The sequence below is a fragment of the Neolamprologus brichardi genome, chromosome 6, assembly GCF_056152115.1.
Source record: "Neolamprologus brichardi isolate AB-2024 chromosome 6, ASM5615211v1, whole genome shotgun sequence".
Taxonomy (NCBI): Eukaryota; Metazoa; Chordata; class Actinopteri; order Cichliformes; family Cichlidae; genus Neolamprologus; species Neolamprologus brichardi.
In genome coordinates, this window is record NC_142109.1 from 2,407,349 (window position 1) to 2,431,698 (window position 24,350).

The 24,350-nt window shown below is 40.8% G+C and overlaps 1 protein-coding gene across 1 annotated transcript; it reads right to left on the reverse strand.

The window, feature by feature from the left end:
• Positions 1-9,088: 9,088 nt before the first annotated feature.
• LOC102795922 (uncharacterized) lies at positions 9,089-24,330 on the reverse strand. The gene is made up of 5 exons (XM_006806135.3): positions 23,763-24,330; positions 22,795-23,279; positions 18,827-18,991; positions 12,978-13,102; positions 9,089-12,008 (listed from the first exon to the last, which is right to left on the reverse strand). The coding sequence occupies exons 2-5, from the start codon at positions 23,227-23,229 to the stop codon at positions 9,965-9,967; spliced, it is 2,769 nt and encodes a 922-aa protein (XP_006806198.2). The 5' UTR covers positions 23,230-23,279; positions 23,763-24,330; the 3' UTR covers positions 9,089-9,964.
• Positions 24,331-24,350: the final 20 nt, after the last annotated feature.

Below are 24,350 nucleotides of genomic sequence, written 5' to 3' on the forward strand. Positions count from 1 at the left end.
ACCCCCCAAATAAACAGCAGTATTGTGCTATTTTGTTGTTGTATGCACACAGCAAAACACTGCTCTGGACAATGGTTGTTAATGCCAAGAACAATGCAGTCTGCTCTTACTCTGAATGGTGTGAATATAATGGCATAGTAGCACTAAACCTTGGTGATCATTCCAAACCTAAACCCAGGACCTAGGGATAGGTTTAGGGTTTGGTAATAATGTCAATTGTTTTTAGTGCATATTAGTTATGTCATGGTCTGCAGAGACAGGCCGTGCGGTGGTGTGTGTGATGGACCCAGGTGCGTACACAAGTGAGTAGACGGGAGTGAACTTAACAGAAAGCGAGCCTTTATTATTCAATTCAATTCAATTCAATTTTATTTATATAGCGCCAAATCACAACAAATGTCGCCTCAAGGCGCTTCATAGATACAGAGAAAAGCCCAACAATCACATGACCCCCTATGAGCAAGCACTTTGGCGACAGTGGGAAGGAAAAACTCCCTTTTAACAGGAAGAAACCTCCGGCAGAACCAGGCTCAGGGAGGGGCGGCCATCTGCTGCGACCGGTTGGGGTGAGAGAAGGAAGACAGGATAAAAGACATGCTGTGGAAGAGAGACAGAGATTAATAACAGATATGATTCAATACAGAGAGGTCTATTAACACATAGTTCAGATTATGGCTGAAGACAAAGTGTACAAACAAAGCAGGGATAGCGTGACTAAACTAGACTATAACTAAACTGGGAAAACTAGTACTGTGACAAACTAAGAAGACTCAGAGACTATTATGATCACTGCAAAGACTGACCGTGAAAACATGGAGGTGAGAACACAGACGATACGACACTGAACACAGCAAGACTGAGGACTAAATACACACATGAGGTGATCAGGGGAAGTGGAGACACATGAGGACACAGCTGACTAGAATGAAACATAATTACAGCAGGGGGAGAGTAAATCTAAATGCAGTGAACAAAGAACACCAGACTCTTTCAAAATAAAACAGGAAACCCAAAGACATGAAGATAAATCATGACATGAACTTAACATAACCACACAGACATGACATGACAGGACGCACGAATCAAGGAGACTGAGTACAGGGGGAGATGACAGAAGCAACTAAGAAATTAACTAGATCAAAAATGGATACAAAAACACATAAAACTCAAACACTGGGTCACACGACCCAGCCCATGACAAGTTAGAAGGATTTGATCTTGAACACAGGGTCAAGTATAGGGTCATTGCCAAAACATTGCCATGTTCACTGTAGAAAGCTAAAGTTCTCTCCATTGTGCGTCCATTTATATTTCTGCCTCACTTACTTTGGCACATTATTTTTGAAGCTCTTAGCACTGAAGTTGCAGCTCTTTAAACTGCTCATACATGTAGCAGTAGACCAGGGGCGATTTTAGCCCATTTTTGGGGGTGCTTCAGCACCCCCAAAATGAATCAAAGCACCCCCAAAGATTTCTTCCTTTTTTTGACAATATTTGCTGTTTATGTGACACACTACTAAAAATATAAAAAGCATTCAGTACTTGGTTGAGACTTAAGATTTTAACAACAAAAGTATACATAACCCCTCCCCCCTCCCAAAATGGTTTGTTCCAGCTCGACTCTCCCCTGCTCTGGCTCTAGCGCGGTTGCTGCCAGAGCGATGGTGGCTGAGACGCAGCAGAGCGGAGGTGGAAGTGCCTGGCTTAAAACAGGACATATTAGCTGCATTTAACCTTCAGTTACTCTTAATATAGTTAGGTAGGAGTCAGACCATGTTTCTTTTTAGCTGAAAAACATTACTCCAGGTAACCTGCAGTGTTGAAAACGTGTTTTCCCACGATGTTTGCTACCCTATAATCCGCCCTGCTCTGTAGTAAAATCAGCGACATTTGGCCGTCGTGTTGCTCCCATTGAAATTTATATAACCTATTTAAAATCTAAAACTCAATAGCCTGCTGTTGATACCACTGTCCTGTTTGAAATGGATACTAACTAGCTAACTGACTGAATGCCCATTAACCTTATAACTCCTGTTGTGTGTGTGTGTGTGTGTGTGTGTGTGTGTGCGCGTTTGTGTACAGAGAGACAGCCAGGTTCATAATGGATATAAGGAAGTTTTTTCAAAAAAAGGAGCCACATTCAGGTAAAAATGTAAAATCAAATGATCCGTTAATCAAGAATAATGTTGGATCAGTGTTTCAATGTGTATATCTTTTATTAGATGTTCATGTGGTTTGGTTATTTGCCTTTTGGTTGAAAGTACACTGAGAGAGGACTCTTTGTTAGTGATCTAAATAGTTTTTTTTTTCATATTTATGTAAATTTTCATCTAATTGAATACAATCTATTTATGTATGATTGTCAGTCCAAAGAGGGAGAGAGGAAAGAGGGGAACGTGAGGAGAAAGTACAAGGTGAGGAAGAAACAGGTAAGAAAACAGACAGGGAACAGTGACAGGCAGAAACTGTTAAACTGACAAAAAGAAAAAAAAAAGATTTTATTCATACAATCTGGAAGTTGTGTTCTCCCTATATTAAAGCTGCTATACAGAATCTGCAAAACAAACTGGGTTGAAACATTTTGACCCTCTTTAACAACATTCCAACATAACATTATCATTGATCCGGGAGATTAAAATTAATGATATATTTTATGTGGTTCAGCCACAACTCTTCTAAAACCTCAGCCAGTAATAGGAAGGCCAGCTTTTGGACAGTCCACTTGTCTGTATGACTGCCGCAGTACGTACATCACATTTGCACACTATCAGAAAGAGCCAAACTGCCCTGGTGGAGTGAGTGGCTGTAAAGAGAAGCAGATGCTCTGTTTATATTCTAAAAATATTTTAAGCTTGTTTCAAAATACTGCATCTTTAAATTTTTTCCAAAAGCACACATACACTTATCAGTGTTTCTCACACTTTTTACAGTGTGGACCACCTGATAAAAATGTAAAGCTCTCCCAAGTACCACTATGAAAGCATGAAACTCATAAATCTTACAACACAAAATTAGTATTATTAAATTAGTAAAATTAGTATCTGCAGTAAAGATTTTTTCATACATTGTATACATTCTACCACAGGCAAAGTTGCCTCAATTTTTATAGTTTTTTATTAATATTTTGTAATAATTTATTTGTAATAATTTGTTTTGGGAGTGTTTTTTATCTGTATTGTATTATACATACACATTAAAAGTGAATCTCTGTCCAAAAAATGCACTCAGTTTACTTTTTACTCACTATGAGCATCATTCATTATTCTTCCCCAGTAATTAAGGTTAGGATAAGTATTTTTTTTTTATTCCAATCCATTCTTCTTTTGCAGCATTTAAATAACCTTTATCAGATTTGATGGTTTTGTTACAAACTTTTCAAAAAAGTGTTTTGCTTTTCTTTCACAAATGTGGGGATTAAATTGTGTTAAAATGTACAAAACAGTGATGTCATGTTTTGTGACGAGGACCCAGGCACAGAGAAACTTGAGGAATTTAAGAATCTTATGATTTAATAAAGAAATTTGCAGACTTGCACAGAGATCGTAAAATTATGTTGACTGATAACGGAGACGAAGACAACAGACGATGAGGACAGGGAGGAACAGGGGTTTAAATGCACCAAGGAGACAGTCAGAGAGGACTCGGGACAACTGGAGATATTTAAGGATGCAGGGACTGACAGAGACAGGTTTATCTTGCCTGGCTGGGCAGCTCTCTGGGTGCTTAGCACCCCCAAAGCTCTGATCCTAGAATCGCCCCTGCAGTAGACCATCGGTTAAATGCAAAGCTTGCTCACCCCAGTGTGTGTGTCAGAAACATTGTGTAAATGAAAGTCAACAAAGTCAAAAGTAGTCTTAACATTGTGTAAAACCAAACTATTTTGTCTGGCTGACAGTGTAGAAATGCTTTAATGACAGCGAAGTGGTGGTGAAGACAACTGACGACTACTGTCTGTCAAAGTAACTAATTATAGATCAGCTGACACACACACACATACACTGATATGCACACACTGATCCCCCCTCCCTTTCCAAACACCTTCGATGCTTGTGCCCTACCGGGGAAGATGGAAGTCGGCTGGACCAGCACAGACATGCTGCAGGACCGGATGCGCTGTCTACACCGGCTCTCTCTTACCCTTTACCTGCCCCTGTTGCTTGTCTTGTGTTTCTATGGTGTATTGATAGTCATGTGCTTTTTGTGCTGAGGTGTTTTTTCTGTTATCAAACTGTTCTCCCACTAGGAGCTCAGTCTGAGTGGAGTTTTTTTTTCTCCTCCTCTTACCTCATGTCATGTATTTTTGTTGTTTTTTCCCTATCAGCCTACCTTTCTGACATGTCTCCCTAATGTGATGTTTGTGTAAAGTTGGTCAGAAGGTTCCTTTGTAAGTGCGCATGCGCCATTAGCGTGCCGCCTGCTGTAACCCTAACTTCCTCTGGGATTAATAAAGTATTCTGATTCTGATTCTGATATAACAGGTAGGCATTGGTTAATTGGTTAAGTCACGCCCAAGTAAATACTGGACTAGATCATTAATGATGAGGATGGGGGGGAGACATAATCCCCACCTGTCTCAAAATAACACATGCGTGATTGGTTAATTTGAATTATTTTTTCTGTTTCCTGTCTTGTATTTAAGCAATTTTCTACAATGTTTTACTATGACCCCGATGAAGGCCACAAGCCGAAGCGCGTTGGTCAATTATTAAAGTTGTTCATCTTCCCTTAAGTGTTGCTGGAGTTCCTGCATTGGGAATTCTATCATCCTCTCCATGCACCTTGGAAGTAGGTGAAGTTGTGTCAGAGATTTTTGCTGAAAGTAACTAATTATCAAATGCTGATTTCAAGGGCGGAAAGTTTTACATTCTAATTTGTAAAGCAAAAGTGGGATTTAATTTGCATGAATTGAAAGGAAAAATGCACTTTTCCTTCAGTGGTCACACATCACAGTCAAGCACAGTAACCAGAAAACTGACACATTACTTCAATGTGCATGCACATTATCCATACCCGAAGTATCAAACCAAAACAGGACTATTATCTGCAATCAGTGTTGGGAAGGTTACTTTTAAAATGTATTCCATTACAGAATACATGTCCCAAAATGTATTCTGTAACGTATTCCGCTACGTTACTCAATGAGAGTAACATATTCTGAATACTTTGGATTACTTAATATATTATCATGCTGTTTACAACTACATGAATGTACTATTGCTGTGATTTATTACTGTTACTGAAGGTCCGCGGCTCCGAACCATAGTAAAGGGACCTCTGGCTAATACGGTGGGTTCTGTGTCGGGGTCGTAGCCAAAAAATAGCTTTACTTTGTTGTCTGGGTCAACTTTGCTTGTGAGAGAGAGGCGTTGAAAGGCTGCTCCAACGGAACTTATTGTTTTTGGAGGAAAACACGAACACGGTGTACAGTCGAGTCTTAATAGCTTACTTACAACTGGGCTCGTCAGGCACTCTTCTTGGCTGCAGTGGTTATTATTATATTTACATGCTTCCAGCTCCCGTTTCTGCTCGATGACAGCTCGTACTTTTTCTTTTTCTCCCTCCCTCGCTCACAGACACATAACGGGTATGGCAGTCCATTCTCCCTGCAGCACGGACTACACTGCCTATGATGCTACATTCTTTAGAGCTATGCCTGTAGCATTCTGCCTATTAGCTTAGCACAACAACAACAACAAAAAGGCCTCTCTCACCCAGGAAACACGCAGAGAGAGAGCGTCACCCTGTAACCATGGCAACCGTAACGCTGCCGCCTGGAGCAACAGAACGTAGCTGTCAAACAAAACCCAAACAGTCCTGACCCGCCACAATATGAAACAGGAAAGTACCACCGTGTAATCCGTTTATTTCAACAAAGTAACTGTATTCTAAATACCACCTTTTTAAACGGTAACTGTAACGGAATACAGTTACTCATATTTTGTATTTTAAATACGTAACGGCGGTACATGTATTCCGTTACTCCCCAACACTGTCTGCAATAGAGTGCTACAGTGCAATAGCACAGAAGGGCTGAGTCACTGTCTATTTGGTCACAGATTTTCTCTGACCTCCCGCCTGATGTCCTCTTACAAGGTAACACAAGAAAAGCTACCGTGCATGCTACATCAATCCTTTGCACTTTTATGCACCTTCATGCATTCTGTTGTCCTCCCTTTATTTACTGCCACACATCCTCCCTGCATATTTCACAGGCTACAAAATGTTTGTATGAGCAGTTCCTCCATGTTAATGTTGCGTTATAGATTTATTTTTGATCCACCAGTGCTCAGGCTTTAAAAATATGCTTTACAACATACATATTCAAAGTTTATTGTGCATAGAAAGATTATAGAGATTTTGAATTTGTAAAGATTTTCTTTGACATGTGACAAATATTACACATGAAATTAAAGTATATTTTAGAGAGTTAAACTATTCAACTGATAATGTGTTTTAAAGACAAAGACATGTGCAGCAAGCAGAGTCCTTTTGCCCATCTGTGCTAAAACATTTGCAAAACAAGAATTAGAAATGCTTTATTTTGTGCAGAAGAACCAAAAAGTAATGAAGAATTTCAGATTATTTTGACAAATTCAGCTATTATTTAGGAGCGGAGCCCAAGCAGTTGAGAAAATTGCAACAATTTAGTTTCCTGGTGTGTAATAAGCATGTTACCGTCTTGGGGTCCCTAGCTTGGCTGCAATTTGATAGACGTCTTATTTTTTCCGTGGCCTCAGTGTGAATCAGCTGCTCAGCTAAATCTTTGACTTAATAAAAGCCACCACTCATCATTGTCTTGCAAAGTTATGACATCATCATCATCAAACATAGCTACAGTTATGGTCTTGTGCATTTCATGGCATGTAAGATATGCAGGCTGAATGTTGTGCACAGGACCAAAATGTAGACTCTCGGGTAGACAGCAGTGAATTTGAAGTGAACTGTTTATTGGTTTTTTGCAATAATACAAAAAGTAAATCATAAATCCTGAAGGGAAACACTGAAAACTGCTGAAACCTAAACAAATACACTAGAGCTACTATCACTGGGGTTTAAGGGAATAGGCACACAGACAAAGGACACACAGAGACAGCAGGAGATGAGGCAAGGAAGCAAAAGTAAAAGCAAAGCATAAGGAACAAGCAGCTCACAAAATAAAGCAGGAAGTGCAAAACCTAACACGTTATGAAGAACAACACCAAGATGGCGATCTGTAGAGGGAGCTTATAAAGTAGGCGTGTAACTGTGTCTCTGTTTAACCTAAAAAGCTTTGTAGAACTGATGTGAAGAAGAGTAACACTGATGACTATGCAGCAGATATCTTCCACAGAGACTTAGAAAGCAGTTTAGTGTTCACAGACACTTTATGATAAAATATCTGATAGAAGTCCAGTGTGAATGCTTTCATGTTTGGAACATAGTTGCTAAACTCATCAAAATACACTGAGAAAATGTACAGCATCGTCCATATTTAAAAAAAATTATATATCAATATGCTTCATGAGTGATACATTAAGTGATAAGGCATGTGACATATTTTTGGTGTTTTTTTGTGACACATTACACAAAAAAACCCCCACCAAATCCACCAACGCTTTGCTCCACAATTTCAGTCTTCATACACCATATGGACAAAAGTAGCTAGTGAGCTATCTACACGTTACACCTACTTATCAATAGAAACCCACACCATAGAGCTCCTGGCATGCAGTTTTAGTTTTAGAGTAGAGAGTCAGCAGAACATTAGCAACTTTTACGCTCTGTAGGTCTCAGCACTCATCAGCGCTGTGGGTATGGCTGACAATGACTTCCACTTTGCAATAATAACACTTACAGTTGATCGCAGAATATCTAGGAGGGGATACAGTTCACAGACATGTTTGTGAAGGCAGACTGTATGACAGTGTGTTTGATTTTATACACCTGTAACAATGGGACTGAAAACACATGAAAACACACAAAACATTTTATAGACAAAAGCCTTGAATCTATATGTCTATATAAGAAGCATCCGTCCATTCACTTCCGCTTATCCTTTTCAGGGTCGCTGGAGCCTATCCCAGCTGTCCTAGAGCGAGAGGCGGGGTACACCCTGGACAGGTCGCCAGTCTGTCGCAGGGCCAACTCACAGGGACAGACAACCATTCGCACTCACATTCACACCTAGTGGCAATTTGGATTATCCAATTAACCTATCCCCACAAACTGCATGTCTTTGGACTGTGGGAGGAAGCCGGAGTACCCGGAGGGAACCCACGCAAACACGGGGAGAACATGCAAACTCCACACAGAAAGACCCCGGCCTGATGGTGGAATTGAACTCAGGACCTTCTTGCTGTGCGGCAACAGTGATAACCACGGTGCCACCGTGCTGCATATATAAGAAGCAAAAAACCCCAAATATGTTTATTAATTGAGCAGTTTTCAGTAATTTCCAGCAGCTCTGAACATTTTCAGAGAATGAACTGGTTCTTATATAGCACTTTTTTACACTAAAGGGCGATCGTGGCTCAAGAGTTGGGAGTTCGCCTTGTAATCGGAAGGTTGCCGGTTCGAGCCCCGGCTCGGACAGTCTCAGTCGTTGTGTCCTTGGGCAAGACACTTCACCTACCGCCTACTGGTGGTGGCCAGAAGGGCCGATGGCGCGATATGGCAGCCTCGCCTCTGTCAGTCTGCCCCAGGGCAGCTGTGGCTACAACTGTAGCTTGCCTCCACCAGTGTGTGAATGTGAGAGTGAATGGGTGGATGACTGGACGTGTAAAGCGCTTTGGGGTCCCTAGGCGGGACTAGTAAAAGCGCTGTACAAATACAGGCCATTTACCATTTACTGAAGATCTCAAAGTGCTTTTACACAACACGTCTCATTCACACAAGCACTTTTTTCTACTGTGATTCACACACATTCATCCTCCCGTGAATCCATCGTAGAGCAACTTAGGGGTGAGTATTTTGCCTGAGGATACTTTGACACACGGATCAAACCACCACCCTTTCAGCTAGTGGATGACCTGCTCTGCCTCCTGAGCTACATCCACCCTTTGTTTCAGTACTGTTTCTGAAACAAGAAGAAATATATCCAGTGGCAGATGAATGTATGCATTACTGTATTAGAGTAAACCAGTGTATGTTTGTTTAGAAAACCTCAGGTACAGGTTATAACAGTGGGCCTTACTGGTGTGGGTTTTTTTAAACGGAGTTATTTCACAACAATACTGAACAACAACAGAGGTGTTGGTGTTGTCATAGCATGAAAGATGCTCTCATCAGACTGATCCTTTAGGTAAACTAAAAGAATAAATATATTTTGCATAAGACATACCATATCATTATAATTACTAAGTATAAATTTAAAGGTGATCGTGCTTTTGCTGTAGTTGATCCAAAGTTGTGGAATGATCTACCCTTGCATGTTAGGCAGGCCTCTTCTCTTTCTGAATTTAAAAGTCTTCTTAAAACATATTTATTCGCTGAAGCCTTTGGCATTGATTAGAGGGGTTGACTCAATTTGTTTTAACATGTTTCAATTTATTTTAGTTTTTTAGTTATTTATTTTATCTTATCTCATTTTAATTTTTCTTTACTTATGCTATTAGCATGTACAGCACTTTGTGAACTCTGGTTTTATGTTAAAGTGCTTTATAAATAAAGGTGGTATGGTATGATATAATTTAGCTTACTGAATCAAACATTGCTGAATGTCCTGAAGTGCTACTGTCAGATTCTCCCTGGTTGCCTTAACTCCTCCTCCCCAGTAAGATCCATCTCAGACTTTAACTGCAAATACCCGATTTATCAAGCCTTGTTACTGGCATCAGTGGCGACAAAAGAAAAAAGGTGGAGCATACTGCTGTGGTGTAAAGAAACCGTTTGTCTAGGCATGAAAAAAAGCTGCATAAACAAAACATGTAATATGCATAAACTTTGCCTTCATTTCTGACCATGTTGGCCTTCTTCTGTGCCTTCGCTACTTGTTCTTGTTTATTAGATTTCCAACTCGCTGCATGAATCGCTCCAGTTTGTTATCAGTGCCGCTCTGTGTCTGATTCACTGGACGGGCAGACTCGCGCCTTTGCAAGGAAGAGATTCTCTCTTTGTCTGACGAATATGAATTGGCCTTCTTCTTTGACTTATCCAGACGTAGATTTTCGTTGCTAAGCAAAAACTCATACCGACTGTAGGCTTTGTCTTTTGGTCTCTGATATAAAGTCTCTCTTTCGTCACCCGGAGTGCCCTTTGAGTCTTGCTCTGCTGCAAGGGCCATCCTCTTTTTGCTCAGACGCTGAGGAGAAAATCTTGACAGTGGAGATTTAGTCTTTTCTGTCTCTGATGGATTAGTAAGGGAGCTCTGCAAACTGGGCATGCTCAGTGACTGGCTTTTTGTTGTGTGCACTGCATCAGGTGCCAGGGAATGGGCAGCCTTCAGTGGCTGGCTTACTCCTGAGGTCCTTCTTTGGAGAGACTTATTTTCATTTTTGGAAGTTTTCTTTTCATCTGATGTAGGCACTTTCATTTTCATAGAATGTTTTCTCTGCAGCGCTGCATCTTCTGGCTGTGTTTCTTTTTCTGTGTGACTGCCCTTATCTTCCACTGCCCGCTGAGGTCCTGTAGATGGATTGAAGACTTCCAGAGAAGTTTCAGATTTCTTTCCTTGCCTTGAATCACCCGAGCCTGTGCTTTTGGCCGCGCTATAATGCTTTCCTGTGGCTTGATCCTGAATTTCTTTTTCTGGAGATTTTGCAGACTTCTTAGGAACAACCTCCTCATCTTTGCAAATCTCACGTCTGACTTTAAGTGCTGGGTCTACGTGAGTGTGGGAACTGTCTTTTTCTTCAGGGACCTCGGTCAAAGATTCCATTGCTCTCGGATGCTGAATGCTAACACTGCTGGACTCTAAATGAGAAGGCTTGAGTGGTGCGTCACTCGTTTTCTGGTCTAAATCAGCAGCTGATCTTGTCTTGGATAGAGGCTCACGCCAATCGTGTGTCTGCATTGTTTTTCCATCTGAAACCACATCATGCTGAGAGGCAGAACGATGTCCATCAGTGAGCACTGGCTCTCTTTTGTTACCTCGCTTCTTGAGCTCCTTGTTTTCCTGGCTGCAGCTTTCTTGTGCCGCTAGCTCCGATTCTGTGATACTCTGCCTCACATCCAGGCCTCTTAACGAAGACATCAGTTTGGATGTTTCTGCATTCAGATACATGGACCTCAAAGACTCGTGGCTTTGCTTGATATTGATATAGTCCTGCAAACTGAACCTTTTTTGCCGTGTTTCTTCCATTCTGGACTTAATATCTCTCGACCTGCTGTGAAGGAGCTGTGACTGATAATCATTTAAGCCTGTGTGACTGCTATATGGAGATGTCACAGGTAAGATCGCATCACATGACGCACCTGGATGCATCTCATTCTCATTAAGATAAGAATCTATCTTCCAGCGGTGGAGTGATGTTTCTGAGTTGAATGGTATCAGGTTCTGGTCCGCACCGTAACGTGTCTGGTGCCGGAGGTGATGGTGCGACATCCGGTTTGGTAGAAGCACCTCCCCACCTCCCCTCGGTTTAGATCCACTTCTCCCAGGGACTCCAATGTCTTTAGTTCCCATCCTTAGCCGAGTCATGGAGTTTACCTTTTGCAGCTCGCCCCCATAACTGTGTCCTTTCACTAGGTTCCCCATTTCAGTATAGTCATACTGATGGAGCCTATCCTGGACACTCAAGCCTCTGGTCATTGCGCCAGAATTGTTGAACCTGTTGTCCTGAGCACTTCTCCCCACATGCATCACCCTGGATCTCCTGTGAATCATATTAAGAGAAAGCTGGCTGGAGTTTGGGCTCTCCAGAGCCAAAGTATCTTTAAGGTACAGAACAGGTGGCCTCCCGTTAAGCAAGACTGAAGAAGTTGTGGAGCAAGCGTAGAGTCTTCTGAACTCTTCATCATAAGTGGAAACCAGTTGGCCTGTGACAACCAGGACCATACTGAGGTTGATTTTCTCAAAAGTCCATGTGTAGCTGAAAAAGAAATTGGAGAACCAGCACAGATCATAATGATGCACAATTTTTTTTAAACATTATTAATAATAAAGTCATGCATATCTTAATTATCTAAATTTTAATGTGCTTAATCCACAACTGAAACATAACAGTGGAAATAAGGGCCAACCAGGAAACACGTCCAACACCACAAAAGCTATAGTAGCAGAGCGTAGGACTAAAATTTAAATCATATGATGTTTGAACTTTATGTGAAAGTTTATGTGTTTCTGGTGCCTGCAACTGCCCACAGGCCACTGCATTTATCAAGTGTTCTTACCTCAGCTCTGTGTGTTCTCAAACAGATAAACTAGTTTTGCTGACTTGGAAGATTTGTTAAGTTTGTCTTAGAACTCGCTCTGGGGTTTGTCTTTTTTTCCCTCTCTTACAGTGTTTTTACTGTTTCAGTAGTGAAAGTTTCAAATAATGTAACTAATCTCCGTGAGCCACGAGCTCAGGCTGCAGACTGCTCTAAACACATACTTGCTCGATATGATAAAAGTGAGACAGAATATTCCTAATATGGCTGTGGTGGGGCGTGGCCTGCAGTGCCGTGCAGGGAGGGCGGACGCACCTGCGCGGCATCCTTAATCACGCCCGCCAAGTTAAAAACACGAGGACTCAGGGGTTGGGGGTTTGTGTTGTGGTGAGATGTCAATAAAGATGGCTCTGAATGACACTCCGTGGTCCCGCCGTGCCTTATTCTCGCCACAATGGCTATTTGACCCGCCAGAAGAAAGCCAGTCTAAGTGGGGAAGGAAGGCAGCTAATCCTATTTTTTTCTTCCTAGTTCACCAATTTTTATTTTTAAAAATACCAGAGTAGCACAGTGAGTTTACATGAAATTGCTTTGAGGTTTACTTAAAGTTAGCAAAGCTGCCAAGTAGAGCTAGGCCAGGCCTCTATTTCAATTTAATCACAGAATACTTTTGAACAGCACCGACTCACCTGTATGTTCCATACATAACTGTCCTGCAGTCCACAAGTATAAACTTCTGTTCCAAACCTCCATGAAACTTAAACCCCGAGCGACACTGATACTCTGGCCCCTGAACCGTCCGAACACAAAGATTCTGATGGAAAAATAAAAATGAGAATTAAGGCCAAAGATAAATCAATTTCATTTCACCTACAAGTAATATATGTAATGCTTATTTGAGAATGCATTAAGCAATCTCTATTTGTAAAATGCATTATCATGCAATGATAGAAGAACCTACTTCTGGCTTATTCACAACAGATCACAACAGTGCAGCTCCATGTGTTTAATTTCAGAGAGTTTTTATACCAGATGCTCATCGTAATGCAACACCAAAGGGATTTATGTCTTCATCTTTGATAAAATCAGTGATCTTTTCCGTTTTTAGTGAATGTGTAAACATCATGATACGGTAAAAACATCCTCACTGGCTGCAAAACTAGCCAAGGAGGCTAAATCAGGTCAAACGATACAGTGACAAAACGTTTCCTTGTTCCTGATTTCTTATTTATTTATTTAGTTTTGCAAAGACAAGAGGAAATACAAAACGCAGCTTTTAAATCACGATTTCACTTATTAGTGGACAAAAAGCTACCCAGATCTGGAAAAGTAATTCCCCCCTAAATCGTATCTGCAAGAGTGAAAGCTACTGTGGATACTGCCTGTGGCTACAAGTTGCAGAAAGTCACTTTCCCACCAAAGATTACTCCAAGTATTCTCAGGCCAGACATCATCAGATGGTCCACCGTGCAGAAGCACCTGTACACTGTGGAGATAATGGTACTATGGGAGGCAGCATATACAATTCAAAAGGCTCAATTATGCAGACATAGCAGCCAAAACAAAATGATGTAGCTGGTGCAACCAGGTTTCTCAAAAGCATGAGCATCCAAGTACATGTGTGGGTCTATCAGAGAACCAACACCAGGGAACAAGGGTGGCTACCTGATGACCCTGACAACAATAAGAATGAGAATAAATTTACTGATCCTTCTGTTGCTGCCTCCTCAGTAGGGATGGGTACCGGTATCCGGTGCCATGATGGCACCGGTTCTGACATAAACGGTAGTAACCAGACCGAAAAGCAGCGCACATTTCGGTGCTTTATTTCTGTGCTTTTTTTTCCTGAGCTGTGATACACTTTAGATTCTAGCCAATCATTTTACGTTTCCGAGGATAGTAGGCGGGTCCAGGTACGTACGTTCTTTTAGAGCAGAGCTACAGATTAAAAATGCCCAAGGCGAAGCGGTCAAAAGTCTGGCTGTACTTCACAGCAAAAGATGCAAACTCAGCAGCCTGCAACAAGTGCTTTAAGCTGATACTGTGATACTGTCAAAGGAGGTAACTCCTCGAATCCGATGAAACACCTGGCGATGCATAGCGTTTTTTTTTTAAAAGCCGAGAAATGCGCCGTATTTGATAGCTTGCTGCGAGACCTCACACCGAGCACATCTACTGCGGGTGGGTTGCCTGTTATCGACCCGGAGTTAGCAACATCCCCCAAAAACCCGAAGAGGAGAGTCCTGGCCCCTAGCCCTGCCAGTGTAGCAGAAATGATGAGGATGATGATGCAGCAGCAGCCGTTCTTCTCTGCGTGAGTAGCTTAATGTTGTTCGTGTGTAATTTACGTTGAGTAGGCTAACCACGTTATTACATTAATGCATGTAAGGTGAACTAGCAAACACCATCATAGCTACATGCGGCTGTCTTCTTGTTTGATGGCAGATACTCCCTTCACCCTGGCCAAAAAGGCTAAAATGACCAAAGAAAAAGTGGAAAACAGTTAAACATGAGAGGTTTTTGGACAAAGTTTGTGTTTTTGCCATTGTTTAAGCACTGCTTCCAGCCCAGAGTGATACCATATATGCCCTATAACTGCAGAAAAGGCTAACATTGTTATCTTTTTACAAACAAACAGCTGAACATGAGAGGTTTTTGGACCAATTTTGTGTTCTCCATTCTTTAAGCACCGGTTTGAGCACCATTTAAGCACCGGCACCGTTTCAAAAGTACCGGTTTGGCACCGGTATCGGATAAAACCTAAACGATACCCATCCCTACTCCTCAGTGTTCAGAGGTGTTCAGCATGAGGTAGGTTTTGTGACACCAGTGGCTGAAAGCTTTTACGAGATCCCTGTGTTCAGATTCCTGTCTGCAGTTTTAAGCAAGTTTGTCTTGGTGCAGAATCAGCTGTTCCAAGGTTTTCATGATGTGCTTTATAAGGGCCACTGGTCTAAAGTCATTTAGTTCAGCAAGACGTTTTATTTTTGGAACAATAAAGGATGTTTTCCACAGTCCTGGCAGTAGACTCAGATTAAAAATCCTGTGGAGAGGTTGACACAGTTGGGCAGCACAATCCTTGAGCAGCCTTGGACACACACCATCTGGGCTATCATAGTCTTCCTAACTCCAATCTCACCCCTGTCTGTGACAGACGAGCATGAAGGCACAGGTGTGAGAGGGGAAGTAGCTGCCATATTAGAAATGAAAGGAGAAGGGGGAGCTTGTGCAGGAGCAGACGGAGTTACAGTGAAGGAGAAGCAGTGGGAGTGAGTGTGACCATAAAGTTGAAGGACTAAAGAACTGCTTGAGCGCATCAGCTCTTTCCACATCACCCATAAGTGTCTTTTCTTTTTGTTTAGCCTGACACATTCATTCCTTTGCACACCTCACAGATGTTGCTGTATTCTAGCTTCCTTTCTGTCTTCTTTATCTACTACATTTCTGCTGTGTTCAGTCTCTTCTTCAGCTCATGTTGCATCTGTTTGAGCCATTCTTTGTCACCATCTCTAAAAGCTCCATTTTTCTGGTTGATGATTGCTTTTATGTCATTTGTAATCCAGGGTTTGTTATTGTGGAAACGGTGCACAGTCTCTGTAAGTCATGACTGATGTCTGTCAATATTTCTTCAACTGTTCTCATCTGTTTCCAGCAGAACTGTCACGGGGTGCCGAGGCAGGCCGTGTGTGAATATAAATGGAGCCAAGATGCAGACTGCTTAAGTGGCGAGCGAGGTTTATTAACCAAAGGGTGACACAAACGGAGATGAGGTGGACAAAAACCAAAACCTAAGAGTAAACTGAACTGGGAAAAGCTACACAAAAACAAACCTGAAACCTTAAAACCTTGAGACATGAAACGGAGATGCAGGGAGAGTAATGCAGCCAGAATACACAGGAAAATGGAGGGGAATAACACAGACGGACCAGCAACGAGGACGAGGTAACACACACTATGGCTGTATCCCAATTCAGGGTCTGCAGCCTGTCACAGCGACGCGACGAAGGCTGTCCCAATTCGAAGGCTGCTTGAAATGCGTCCTTCATTTCCCTGAATTTTAAGGATGTGGCGCTGTAGACTTCGTGTGACTTCAAATGTTTAATAACGACGAACATTAAAACATTCCTGTTGGCCACATGTCGGCAAAGTCATGTGACATTAGTGACATTTGTACTAACTTGGTTTTAAAGCCTTTACTTTAAAATATACACCGTTCAATAGCTGAGCTTAATCAGAGGATGATCAAAGCTCATGTAGAAACAAACAAACAAATGTACAAAATATGTTCTCCTTCATTTCTGTCAAACAAAGCTGTATGAAACGTTTCCAGCTGTTAGTATCATGGTTGCTAGGCAACCTGGGCAGCGCGACGGAGGCTAGACCGTCCCATTTCACAAGCCTCGCACTTCCGGCCTCAGCGGTCTTTAAGTACGCGGCGCTTGAGGATCGTTGAGGCTGCGTACTTTAAGGCTGCAGACCCTGAAATGGGAAACAGCCTATAAATACACACAATCCTGGGAAACAGGAGGGGAACACACCTGGAAGACATGACAACTGACGAGGCAGGGGAAACGTAAACAGAACACACTGAGAGAGCCCTTCAAAGTAAAACAGGAAACACATACACATAATGACACAGACTCAGAGACGCGGACAAAACACAGAGACCTACTACACGAAGGGAATGCACAAGCAGGGAAGACACCAAACAGAGGGAACACCACTAAACCCTAGAAAATACACAACTATCAAAAATAAAAGTACATAACCAAAAACACTGTGTCACCGACCCAGGACCATGACAAGAACATTCAAATCTGTGCATTCAAAGCAGATAAAGGTTGTACCCCTCCCTCCTGACCACAGGACACCAGCGCTGATTATCAGGGATTCTAACATCAAGTCTTACGAGCTTAACTGCAAGGAGATTTTCAGGTTAACACTGTTTCGTAGTAGATAGTACGATCTTTGAACATGCATTGTTTTTCAAAGACATTACACAAGAAACAGGAATGTGATTTTGCCAGTTTAAAAATAATTCAAGCATGTGCTGGACATACTTTCTTCTAAAAGAATTACGTGGAAGTAATTCAGCTTTTGTGTTATTGGTTGTGTTAGTTTTGTTTTGGGCTAACAAGTTTGGCAACTTACATTAGCTAGTTTGTTAACAGGAATATGATGCTAGCCTGTTTCCAAAAAAGGAGCGCTTTGATTATCATTTCAGTAATAAGTACATAATTTGAACTCTTTACTTAAATGAAAAGTGCACAAAGTCACCACATTAAATGTTGCAAGTAAATCTAATATTTGTTCATTTTGATTTATCTGAATGTAACTTCTTTACCGTGTGAAAGAACTGTGTGCCACATCTTTTAAAAACTAAATGATTCCCACGTCTCACTGCTCAACACATCAGGGCCTTCAACACTCAAAAATGAAACTCAAAAACTCAAACCCAGGGCATGAAACATGAGTTCAGGGTTGTTTCAGTCATCAGGTGCAAACAGCCTAAATGTTAACTTAATTGAAACACTTTTCCCTGAGTTTCCATTACTACTAGCTTTACACAAACACATGAAAGCACGCACACCCTTTGTCAAACTCTACATGATCAAACCTGTGTGAGTTTTCCTCAGGCTGTTTTTTTGATGTTGCTAATGGCCAGGCACGCTGCAAAGAGATCGCGAAGCCGTCACTGCGTTCAACGCTGATGACTCTTTGTTTAGACAGTGGAAACATCATCTAATGCTGTTTAACAGGAAAATCCAGCCACACTGACAGATCTGTCCTGCGGTTGCTGCAGTTGTGTGAAAATGGCAGGTAGAGACACAGCAGGGAAATGTTGGTAAATGACTGCATTTCCATCAGGGTGTGGAGAAAATGTCAAACTAATATATTAAATGCTCTTTTGCCAACAGAAGAAAGGTTGTGAAGCCTCACGGGAAGCACTGGAGGAATGCAAATGTTAGATTATGTCAGATGATGTTTAACAGGTCAACAGGTGTGTGTGGGCCCAATTATGGCTTTGAGTATCCCCCCACCCCTCACACACACTCACACACTCACTGCCGAACTGACTGTGACTTAGAGCTCCAAGGGTTAAATAAATGCCCAGCTTTATATGACGCTACCTGTCTTAGTTTGGTATGTGGCTGTTGTTCACTATCAGCCACTGTGCTACTAAAGCCACCACACAATGGAGTCGACGGTTTTCAAATATTTTGCAAGATAAACATTGTTTAAAATGCTAACGTGTATACTATGCATGGGAACAGGAAAATTACATTTGGCAAGAAGTGCAGAAGAGCATGTTTACCAGAAGTGGAAAACATAAGAGTAGGCCTGTTGTGTCTCCACTGTGACATCCAGATCATCACATAGGTCTAGTGGAAGATAATACATTTTCTTCCTGATGATTTTTATTTTTTGTAGTTCATGGCCTCAACAAGTACAATAATATCTCAGCATGGTGATAAAACATACTCATCTGATACTGTCGACCTTTAAATCTTGTATTTCAAGGTGCCGTGTTTCTCACCTTGAGCTCTTGAATATTAATCTCCATGTCGTGTGCCATTTTGAGGAAGCTCTTGACGTGGGAATCATCCAGAAGGATGTAGACCACCACTCCCCTCTGTGTCGCATTGATGAGTTCTTTGAAAATGTCGCCATCCGTGAAGACATCCATTACAATGGCAATAAGCTGGAAGCACATTAGACGTGGAAATGTTTTCAATTTTGAGAAAATACAAATTATTAAGTCAAAAAAATGTATAGTAGAGATGACTTTCCACACAAAATTAACTGTATCATTGTGCAAAACACCTTAACTTGAAATAATCTTTTATGCAACACAAATAATGTCATTACTTCTAATGCATGCAAAGAGAAGTAACTGCCAACTGTAAAAATCTTTTATTTTTAGAGTTTATGTACTGGGCCATAATAAAAAAAAAATCATCTGGTCCTTAGCAGGTCTTAGAATTAGGCAAATGCAACCTCATGTTGGTTAATCTGTGACATTTTGCACAGTTTCATTATTTATTTAACAAAAATTAAGCTAAAATGCAGAAGCAGTATCTAAAGCATAAGAATACTGACTAATTTGTTTTACATCCTTTTTGCTTCCATAGAAATGTGGAGGATAATTAACAGGTTCTGTTAGTATAAGATCATCAGCAAATGTGAGTACCTCTATAACAGCAGATGTTTGAACAGTTTGCTGTTTTGGCGCATTGAGGGGGTGAGAACACGATCCCAGGGAGGACAGACATCAGCAATGATCTTACAAAAACAACTGTTGCTCCCCATCAATCTGGGTGGGTTATGAAGCATTTCTAAACAACTGGAATTCCATCACTATACAGTCAGAAACAGTATTCAAGTGGAAAAAAGTCGCCAGTGTTGTAGTGCACATCCGAGCAAATTTAATTTAAGTAAGACTGTTTAATGCTCAGAGAAACTTCAAACTTTATAATAGTGAAGTTAGAAAAAGACTAAATAAATACAAAATGTTTGAGAGGATCCAGGAGGAAACCTCTTCTCTCCGATAAGCACATGGAAGCATTTACGTTTGCAAGGTTGCATCTGAACAAACCAAAAGACTTCGGGAACAATGTCTGCTGGACAGACAAGACCAAAGTGAAGATGTTTGGACATAATGCACAGGACCACACATTTGGTGAAAACCAGACACCTCAAACCAGCTGCCAGATGATGATTTTGTGGCAAAAGGGGAAACGATATAGTTTGTATCTCACTGACATGACCAAATGTTTAACAGTAAGAAGACAACAAGCCCAAAGAATTAGAATTAAAAGCAAGTGTACTTTCTTTGTCAGGTGACCGTGAATGAGTAAAGCTTCGTGAGCAGACTCACTTTTTATATTGTGATTTACCGAGCACCTTTGCTTGTGATGTTTTTGTTGTTATGAATTCTGTAAATTAGACAAGTGGTTTGCTAAAGAGGAAAGACAGATTTTTTTTTTATCAAATATCGGACAAAGTTTTACCTGTTTCAACATAACTGTTACGTCATTTCATGATATATATTTATGTGTAGGTACTTTTATTTTGAAATGAGTTAGATTTCTCCTTTAACCTTCAAGGACTTGGCGTCCACATATGTGGACATCACATTTTGGGTTATTTAGACCAAAATACTCAATTTTGCTCTACAAGGGCCTGATATCCACTTACGAGGACATTATACTGCTACTGTTCTACCAAAATTTTAAATGAATATCCTCATATGTGGCTCTCATTTTTCTTAGAAACAAAAATCAGGTAAAAAAAAAAAATCTGGTAATTCTTTGTTTTTACATTCATTGGGCCCTAATATGCCCAAATATCAAAGAGAAATCAAAAATGCATGCCGTGGGAGAGTTCGAGTCTTAGGAGGTTAATGCGTAGCATCTAAATTTGTTCTGCCAGCTATTATGTGGTAGAACGAAAAAGGTCACTTTCACAGTTACTGCAAGTATAATGATTTATTTTTTGTGTCAGCATTTTATATGTCAGTGCTTTCATATGAATTTAAACAAGTATTTAAACATGTACTTGATCACAGGAAAACTATCTTTTTAAAGAGTGGTCTGTCCAGTTGTTGGTTTGCAGTTGGTTTAATTAGTTTTTCTGTAATCAGTTTAATGCCGACCAATCCAGCCATAGGTATCTGATCCTACTGTGGTATTTTGCTACAATGTTGACAACAAGAATTAATGTTTAACAGTGATACTTTTTCCATCTCATTTGACTGATCTTTTAACTAATTTGAAAGCAACAGCATCCTTATTGTTGTATCTCATCATTTTTTGTTTAGTAGATCCTGTGATTCAGTAAAATCTTCAGATGTTTGCACTCTTTATTGGAGCAGTTTTTCCTACACTGCATACATGTGCACAGAAAAAAGCTCTTCTCTTTACTCATTACTATATTTACTTATTTCTAAATTATAATAAGCACTTTTTAAATGACTTAAAGGTAATAATTAAGTTTAATATTATAGGTTTAAATAAAAAGGAAAATTCCAGGAAGTGTAAAAAAAGCAAAAAACAGCGTGTCTGTTTGTGACCTCCACGGGATCCTACAAGAGCATTCGTCTCATTAAAAGACAGCGATGTGAAGACTAGATTAAAAATACAGCAACAAATTGCAAAAGCAGTGCAACAGCACTCATTTTCTCTTCTTTCTACAGCAGATAACTGCACAGGAAGTACAAGATGAAAAAGCTTCATGAAGCAGGTTCCTGGGGAAAAAATAGGAAATGGAAAACTGCAGTGACTTGCTGCTCTAATATAATATTAGTAATATTTCTAGTCATGAAATGCATTTTAAGCATAAATACAAATTTCCACCAGGTTGACGTCACTGTTACCGCTTCATGATAGCTACGCTTTAAAGAACATTGCTGCAACAATGTTTCTGTGAATGTTGATGTGATGGCATGCCACACATGGTAAGCTCCACACCTCACCACCAGTTGATTCACCTTAGTTTAATTTACAGTCACTACTTTAAAATATTCTACTTATTGTTCAATATTGTTTCTTTATTAAATGTATTTATTTTTCAATCACACCTTCCAATGTTTATATGGCGTGCACACATATTAACCTTGCAAGGTCAAAGTTCTGTTTTATGTTATAGTAATACATCTTTGTTTGAGTTACCTGGGGTTTGGCGTCTCCTCCTGTCTGGCAAAGGGCTGGGAGAGCTGAAGTACCACTGACAGCCTAATTGGATTGCACCACATGCTTCATTGCCTGGGGGGTGTTTCATGTTTGTTTAATTGTTTTGTATTAATGGGTTATATGGCAGCCATCTTGTTTTCCCCTGTGTGTGTCATTTGGTTTAGCTAAACCAGTATTTAAGTTCCTGTGTGTCATTTCAGCAGGTCAGTTTATCTTATGTTTGTTTGAGGTGTTGTTAATTATTATCTTGAGTTTAGTCTATTGAGTTGACCTCTTTTATTTGTCTGCCTGTTTAAGTTTTGGCTTTGTTAAATATATTTTCATATTTTTGGGTCAATAAAACCCCTTTTTGAATGAAAACACCTGTGTCCTTTATGCTTTACTGCTTGGTCCCTGACAGTTCAATCGCTAAATACTTTTTCTCTGAAACCTGCCAAAGTTAGTGCAGCCTACATGAATTCAGACTGGCCACTCGCCTGCCTCACACGTCACAAAGCAGTAATGAGTGACTTCCATCGTGTACATTTTCATGATAACAAAAGTTCAGTTGCCATAGTAGTTAACTGCTTCAAACATTTGAACTGGTGTAGTCAGCTGATTGTGTGGGTTAATGTATGTTTAGCCCTTCCCTGCAGTCTCCTGTGTATGCAGAGAAATATGCATTTATATGCGTTTATATGCCTACGCAAAACTACACCTTTCACTAGGAATTTGTACTATTGATAAACTATTGTCTTTGTTGATTCCTCCACCTGATAGATGGGGCGTTATTTCCTGGCACTGGCCCAGGAGCATTTCTGTGCTGAGGCCTCACCTTCACCGCAGCCTGAATCTGCTTCCGAACCACCTCTTTAATTGTTGGCGTGTTCTGTCTGGGTGGGTGAAACAGCAGGCTAATGCTGGTCTCTACACCCTCCAGGGCGACCTCTGGCCAGCCCAAATCCAAGTCTGGCACCACCTCTTCCGACTCAATTGGGAAATAGGTGGAGGGTCTGACTTCGTCTGTGCTGCGTCTCCCGTCTGAATCATCCTCCACAACCGGTAACTCTGCATTTTCCAAAATGAACACAGTCTCTTCCTCTGAAAGGAAGTGGTTGATCTGCTCAGCTCGAAGGAACTCGTCATAGGCTTCTTTGCCGCCACATAGCAGGGCATAAATGGCTAGACGATAGGATTCTTTATAGTGTGGCTGAATGTAACCTGGACCGTCCTCTTCAAGTGAAGACAGGCGTGACAGATTGGACTCCATGGATGCGAGAACCCGTCTGAGTCTCTGTGTGCAGCAGACTTCTTCTTTACCTTAAATGTGACACACACGATGCTGTTACAGGGTTCACGGAGTTAAACTTGCATTTTACAGCTGAATGTCAAAAAAGAGATAATTAGGAAAAAAAATATTATGTGTATGACTTTAACATTTGTAATCTTTAACTAATCATTAAACATGAACAGGACAAACATGAGACAACTGTCAACATACAATTTTTACATAACACTACAGAGCTTTGGAACAAACTTTTCCAGCCAATCACAGAAAAATGTAAGACTATTTTATTTTCAGTGCATTTAGTTGTCTTAAACAAACGTAGACATGCAGATAATTTTATTACCATGGTGTCATACGAGAAATGTTTCTCCTGTAAGCTCTTAGGGAACCAAAAAGGTACATGTGGTTCAGCACAAACACATAAACAATATGAGGCATGTGTTTACTTCTTCAGTAACTACTGTAAATTGTCAGGAATTCAACGCACTTTCAGCGACATAAACAAAGAGACTTACTTCATAACTGGCAAAAAAGTATCCTGGTCTTCCTGATTAATCAGAGGCGAGAAACTTTAAACCAGCTTAAAAAGTTAAAACCTTCTGTCAGTCCTGGTGTCGGTACTCTCTCCAGCATAAGCCGGTAAGTGCTAAAGGTGTGGATTCGTGAACTCTGTACAAACGAATAGCCTGTTGTACCTGCTCTGTTTGCTCGGCTGACAGCTACAGTAACAAACCCCACCCACCTCAGCTCACCTGGCTTTCAGAGGCAGGTTGGCTGCAGTCCCTTGGAGTCTGGCTACAAGTGCACATTTTTACTTTTGGCTTCATAACTGTAGCCGAAGGATTTGTGTTACCTCTTCTAGGGTGAGGTGTAGCAGTGATTACTGACAAACAACAAAAGTAGGTTGAGAAGTAAAGTTTATTGCCATCACAAAGCACTGGGGAGGAAGACATGATGTGTCACAGATAGAAGAGCCTCTCAGGTACAGAGACAAGGTGAATGTTTGTGTTCACAGACAAACTAACCCTGGGAGAAGAATGGCTGGAGCACAAACACAGTAACCTGGTATTTGCACATTTTCACCCAGGTGCTAACATTACCCC